Genomic DNA, 6,358 nt, shown 5'->3' with positions numbered 1-6,358 from the left:
GGATGGATCTATAAGAGAAGAGCATTTGCTGAATGGTCGGGGGGGGGGGGGGGGGGGGGTTGCTGCTTAAAATTTTAATCTTCAAAAAATCATTCCTGAAAACCTTTCCATCTGATCAATTGCAGTGCCCCGGGGGCAAAGCCCTACAGTAGTCAGCAGGCTAAGGGGCAGGCGGGCCACTTGAAGACCCTGGAGGCCAGCCCCAGGGGCCGGGTCTCATGTCACCAGGGGAAGGGTGGAAGCAGGCCCCAGCAGGGCAAGTGGGCTGCAGGAGGGAGGAGGTGCAGGAACTGACTGCGGGTAGCCCGAGGGACTCCAGAAAGCGCGTGGCCCCGCGGCGCCAGCAGCAGCTCGCGCCCTGGGGCCCTGACACAGTGCGGGTGGAAGGGAGGCCAATCAGTAGGGGGCACCCGCGGGCCGGGCGGACACGGGGAGCGCCACCGAGGGTGGCCACTGGGGGGCGCCCGCATTCCCCACGCAGCAGACGCCTGCGCGGGAGGCCGACTGGGGGCGCCGTCGCGAGACGAGCACCGTGGCGCAGAAGCGGCTACTCCCGATGGAGCGTCAGTGCAGGACGCGGGCCCGCAGGCAGGGCCCCCAGGGCCGCAGGGCCTCTGCCGTTGTGCTGCTGCTGCTGCTGGTGCTGCTGCTGCTGAGGCCCTCTGGTAAGCCCCGTCCCGCTCCCCGTCCCCCTCCCCCGGGCCCTCACCCGGCCTCGTCTGACCCCTCTGCGTCCTTCCGCAGGCCGCCTGGCGGACCAGACTCCCCGGACACCCTCCAAGCCTGCTCTGGCCGACCCTGGCGTCCCCTGTGTACCCACTGCCACCTGCCCCTCAGGCGGGCCTCGCCTTCCCCGCCAGGCCCCCACCGTCCTGTCGCCGCCCTTGACCCTCCAGACCAGCCCTGTTTCTAAAGAAGGCATCAGCTTATTTCCCAGTGAGTACCATGGACTCCCCGGGGGAGGAGGGTGCGGGGCAGTCTTGAGGACCTCTGACCCCTGGGGATGGAGGGCGCGGAGGAGGAAGGGGCAGGGAGGAGTGGGAAGAGACGTTCCTTTTCCAAGGGTTCATTGAGCATCTACCGTGGGCCAGGACCCCATCCTGGTGAGGTAGGAGGCCAGGAAAGTTGGCGGAGCCTGCGGCGGGCTGCATGTCCCTACGTCCCTGAACTGACCCAGGCTTCCAGCCAAGGACTTAGGGGATCTCCAGGATAGGTTTCAGGGAGCCTTGGGGTGGGAGCCTTGCAGCAGTGGCTCTCCAGCATGTTGAACAGAGACCCGCGGAATCACTCTTTATCCTGGAACTCCACGCGCACAGTTTAGCTGCCACAGAAAGGCTCTCACACAGGACCCAGTGCGTGCAGACCTCCCCTCTCCTATGTTAGCCTTGGCAAACGCTGGTCCTGGCCCATGCACCCTCATCTCACAATCCACGAATCTCCCTGGAAAAACCCTGGAGGGGGGCTGCTGTGAGGTCGGAGATGTGCATCTTCAGTTTGAAAACTTTTTCCAAAGTGGCTGCACGCGCTGACACTCGCTCCAGTGGGGGGTGAGCGGTGGGGGGCGGTAATCCTCACCAATACATGGTGTCAGGGACCCTGGAGTTGGCCTGGCAGGTGGGGTGGAGGGGAACCTCACTGTGATGCAAGTCTGCGTTTCCCTGAGGACTCACAGGGCTGAACAGCTTCTGTGTTGGCTGGCTGCTGGGGTTCCCTCCTCGGGATGTGTCTGTTCGTGCACGTGGCTCCTTTTTCTCTTGGGTCGTCTGGTTTGTTTTCCTCACTGAATCACAGGAGGGGTTCCCAGAGGAGGGAGAGGGGTCTGCTTTGGCCAAAGTAGGGGGAGCCAGATGGAAACATGGATGAGTTTCTGGAGGTTCTGGCCAGAGCTCAGGGGCTTCTCGGCCAGGACAAAGGGGCCAGTGCTGCACCAGGCTGGTGGCTGGGAATGCCCTGGGGCCTGGGACCAGAGAGAGGGATTACTTGGGGAGCACGGAGGCCCTTTGGAGACTGCAGACCTCAGTCCTCACGTGGACAGCATCATAACAGGGTGACCAGTGGGGAAAGAGAATCACCGCATGAGCGTGGGCCAGCAGCCCGAGAGGCGGGAAATCGGGCTGAGGGGAGGGGTGGGAAGGCGACTTGCGATGGGGCTGGAAGGTCCCATCCTGCATCAAACTCTCACCTTCCTCCTCAGCCTGCGGCTCCTCCTTCGAGGAAGACCCCACCCTCAGGGACCCAGAGGCCATGGCTCGACGGTGGCCGTGGATGGTCAGTGTGCGGGCCAATGGCACACATATCTGTGCAGGCACCCTCATTGCCTCCCAGTGGGTGCTGACCGTGGCCCACTGCCTGATCCGGTGAGTCGGGACCTAGGTTGGTGGGTAGAAAGGCGTCTGGAGCCACTGGGGCCCAGTCATTCCTGGCAGCTTGTCCCTCGGCAGCAACTGTGGCCTCTGCAGAACCCCACGGGCCCAGCCTCAGTCCCACTTCAGCTCTTAGCAGGTGGAGGCTGAGTCCTGCAGATTCCTTCTGGATTCAAGCCGGGTGCTTGCTCCCCTCACCTGGCTCCCCTGTCCTGAGCCGTCATGCCACAGATAGGACGGGGCGGGGGGGGCTTGGAAGCCGTAGAGCAGGCCTCCTTCCTCCTGTCCACAGAAAGGAGCTCCCAATTCTTTTGTTTCACACCCTTTGCTTTACTTACCCATTCCTTCCTCTGTTCGACTCAAAGCCTTTGACGTTCCTCTGGAGCCAGGCCCCGGCCTGGGTGCTGGGGGCAGGGAGGGGACACATCACTCCTCTTGGGGTGCCAGGAAACACAGATGAGAAGACAGGGGAGTCTGGGCAGTGTGGGGACAAGAGAGGGGGCTGCACATGTTCCAGGGGGCCAGGGCAGCAGCCCAGATGCAACATCCGTGCTGGCTTCGAGGGCTGACCACGGAAAAGCGTGCTCCACGCCTGAAGGCCGAGGTGGAGACTTCAGGGGCATGCCGGGAAAGGAGGCTGGAGGGCGAGGCCACGGATGCTTGTCTTGATTGAGTGTATTGGGCCCCTGTCACTTCCAGGGCCCAGCACGGGCTGCCAGACAGAGAGTCCAGAGTTTGGAACCAGAGAAAAATGGTCCACATCCCAGCTCTGCCACTTCCTAGCTGTGTAGCCTTGAGCTGTTTGCTGGGCTCCTCTGAGCCTCGGTTTTCCTCTCCACAAAGTCAAGGGTTGTTGTGAAAGCTGGACCACACGGTCTGTGCGCAGGGCCCTGTCCACATCTGTCATGAGAGAAAGGCCCGGGGGGCTTGAAGCAGGTGGGTGGCCTGCCTGGGTTTGCTCAGAGTACAACAGGGGGGTGGGGGCGGGGGTGGGGTGCCTGGAGTTGATGACAGACCCCCCTCATGGTTCTCCCAGGAATGATTTTATCTATTCAGTGCGGGCGGGGAGCCCAAGGATTGACCAGATATCTCAGACTACCGCCGACGTCCCGGCACTCCAGGTCATCGTGAACGAGAGGTACCAGTCTCATCGGTACTGGTCCTGGGTGGGCCAGGCCAACAACATTGCCCTTGTCAAGCTTGCATGGGCACTCAAGTACAACGCGTACGTCTGGCCCATCTGCCTGCCTAACTTGGACTTCCAGGTGAAGGATCACTCTGTCTGCACTGTGACAGGCTGGGGACTCCCCAGGGTTGATGGTGAGTCAGAGCCTCCCCAGACTGGGTGGGTGGGGAGCGTGTGGGAGAGGACCCAGGTGCAGGCCCGGGTCTGAGACATCTTCTTGTCCGGCTCTCATCTCCTTCCCCTTGGGGGTCTCGGCAGTGAGTGCGCCGTGACCGTTCAGACCTTAGAGGCCCCAGAGTGCCCATGAACCCCCTGCCCCAGGCCGGGGCATGTAAACAGGACTTCCTTGAAGGCAGAGGGAGTGGAGAGTAATATCTTGCTGACTGCACGCAGTCGTAGGACATCAGGACTTAAAGCAGGACATCTTGAAGTGCCATGAATGAGGTTCTGTAAAAAGATCCCCCGACGCCTCACATGGTTGGTTAAGGGCAGTCCGCACCCAAAGGCTGGGAGTCACTCAGAATCCACGTGTGGCTGCCTCCTGCCCCCAGTGGGCCTCAATCCCTTTGTCCCCCCAAGGGATGGAGCAAGGCCCAAAGAGCAGCCTGTCATCCCAGGCCCCCCCAGGGGGCATTTCTTTAGGAGTCTGACGAGTGCCCAGTCCATTTAGGGAGCTCCTCTTTTTCACAAGAGAGGTGCTCTTGCCTGTGGCTTCACCGAGCCAACTTGCCTAAAAAGAGCAGCTCCACCCTGGGGGTGGGGGTGGCTGTTTGTCTTTCCTGCCGTGGCCTGTCTGGGGAACGGCTGGGGATGGTTGGAAGTCTGTCCCCCAGGGGCTCCTGGCTAGAGACAAAGACACACTGGTGAGAGGGAGGAGGGGGAGGAGGAGGAGTCGAGAGAGAAGCACACAGTGCCTGGGGCCCACAGAGGGGGGTCTGGGCTAGTGAGGGCAGAAGAGGCCTTTGGGGAGGGCTTGAGCAAAGCGGAGAGTTGGACCGGCCCTTGGGAGCAGAAGGGTCAGAAGCCAAGCCGCTGAGGCAGGAACGGACCCCGTGGACTGGACTCTGCAGGGGTGAGAGCAGACCCAGCAAGGCCAGACTGAGGGCAGCCTGTTCCAAGCTGTCCACGGGGGGCCGTTTGAGAGGTTGGAAGAGTGGCCAGGAGCAGGGAGGAGGGCCGCCAGGCTTGCAGCCGTGAGAGCACCAAGCCTGAGCTGGGGGGGGTGCCTGCCCCACAGGCATGTGGCCCCAGTTCCGGACCATTCAGGAGAAGGAGGTCACCATCCTGAGCAACAAAAAATGCAACCAGTTCTACCACAAGTTTTCCAAAGTCCCCTCTATGGTCCAGATCGTGGACTCCCAGATGGTTTGTGCCGAGGACTCCGACAGGGAACACTTCTGCTATGTGAGTGCTCCTCTTCGTGCTCCCTCACCTCCAAGGGTGCATGGCCAGGAGGGGTGCTGGGGTGCAGGGCAGCGGGGCTGGAAGGGGAAGGGACAGGAGCACGGAGGGAGGGGTGAGAGAGAAGGGGGGGGCAGTAGGAAGACGGGGGTCGGGACCTGGCATGAGAGAGGGGAGATGAAGCCCTCTGAGGGAGCGTCTCCTGAGTCTGGATCTCGAGGGCACCCCCCGGGCAGGGTGGTGGGGGGCTGTGGGAGAGATGTGCTGCGAGGTCCCTGCTTGTCCTTGAGCTGGGGCAGGTCTCCCTCCAGCCACACCCGGCTCCCCTGACCCTTTTTGTTCCGCCACCCCTCCCCACAGGAGATAAGCGGTGAGCCCCTGGTCTGTCCTGTGGACACCACGTGGTACCTGGTGGGACTGGTGAGCTGGGGCCCGGGTTGCGAAAAGAGCAAGGCCCCGCCCATCTACCTACAGGTCACCTCCTACCGTCACTGGATCTGGGCACGCGTCAATGGGCAGGCCCTGCCAGCCCCGTCCAGGGCCCTGCTCCTGGTGCTAGCGCTGCCCCTCAGCCTCCTCGTTGCCCTCTGACACCCTCGTGCCGTCCCCGGGGGGTGCCGTCCTCCCTCTCTGAGCCCGGAATGCTGCAGGTGTAGCTCTCCCAGCCCCGCAAAGTGGGGCAGAGATGAGGTGCTCAATTAAACACTTTTCTTCCACAAGCCTCCTCCTTCCTGGGTGCGCTCGAGTGGGAGGTGAGCAAGCCAGACGGGGGTTTGATGGGGGGACTCCAGACCGTCTCTATTGAAAAGCGCAGAGCCCCCCCCTCCCCCCGGGTCTGCCTCCATCTCTAGGTTTGGGGTGGCTCTCGCAGAAGGTGGGAATGTATAGGGACGATACTGGGGTGATGGATGGCCTAGAATGTTCTGTCCGGGCTCAAGCTGGGCTGCCAGGACACAGAGTGAGGCTGGGGTAAAGGTGCAGCTCTGTCTGGGCCTCGCAGGCGAGTGTGTTCTTTTCTGTGATACTTTCCTTGACTTTGGTGGCTGGAACACACCCTGTCATTGCCCTGAAGCACCGTAGTGAACTCTGATCGTCCAGCCCCGCCCCCTGCCTAGAGACTGGGGCAGGTGCCCACTGGGACCAGACATTATCCGCCAGCAGCCATGCCTGTCCATAAAAGAGCAGCAGAGGCCCCGGGGCAGAGGCCAGGGAGCAGCTGGCAGGGCAGATGGAGCTCAGGCCTGGACCCCCGAGGCTTTACCAGCTGGTTCTCTGTTTGACTTCAAGTGGCCCCTGCTCCTCTGGGCCTCTGTTGCCTGGGCCACACAGGAGGGCCCAGGCCTGTATGGGTCTAATGACCTTTGCCACAGCCTGAACCTGCTGTATGAGAAGCCCGTAAGGCTGGACC

General features: G+C 62.1%; 1 protein-coding gene across 1 annotated transcript; it reads left to right on the top strand.

The window, feature by feature from the left end:
• Positions 1–408: 408 nt before the first annotated feature.
• PRSS50 (serine protease 50) lies at positions 409–5,669 on the top strand. The gene is made up of 6 exons (XM_043587240.1): positions 409–665; positions 745–936; positions 2,195–2,357; positions 3,400–3,683; positions 4,787–4,953; positions 5,311–5,669. The coding sequence occupies exons 1-6, from the start codon at positions 557–559 to the stop codon at positions 5,539–5,541; spliced, it is 1,146 nt and encodes a 381-aa protein (XP_043443175.1). The 5' UTR covers positions 409–556; the 3' UTR covers positions 5,542–5,669.
• Positions 5,670–6,358: the final 689 nt, after the last annotated feature.

Source organism: Prionailurus bengalensis, chromosome A2 (assembly GCF_016509475.1).
Source record: "Prionailurus bengalensis isolate Pbe53 chromosome A2, Fcat_Pben_1.1_paternal_pri, whole genome shotgun sequence".
NCBI lineage: Eukaryota > Metazoa > Chordata > Mammalia > Carnivora > Felidae > Prionailurus > Prionailurus bengalensis.
Note: the sequence above shows the minus strand (reverse complement) of the source record. Positions and strands in the feature narration are given on the sequence as shown.

What these genes read in the sequence shown, in the direction of transcription:
- PRSS50 (XM_043587240.1), top strand. Translation starts at nt 557, where the DNA reads ATGGAGCGTCAGTGCAGGACGCGGGCCCGCAGGCAGGGCCCCCAGGGC. An exon ending in GCTGCTGCTGAGGCCCTCTG is followed by an intron (nt 666 to 744) that starts GTAAGCCCCGTC and finishes GTCCTTCCGCAG; the next exon opens with GCCGCCTGGCGGACCAGACT. An exon ending in ACAGGGAACACTTCTGCTAT is followed by an intron (nt 4,954 to 5,310) that starts GTGAGTGCTCCT and finishes CCCTCCCCACAG; the next exon opens with GAGATAAGCGGTGAGCCCCT.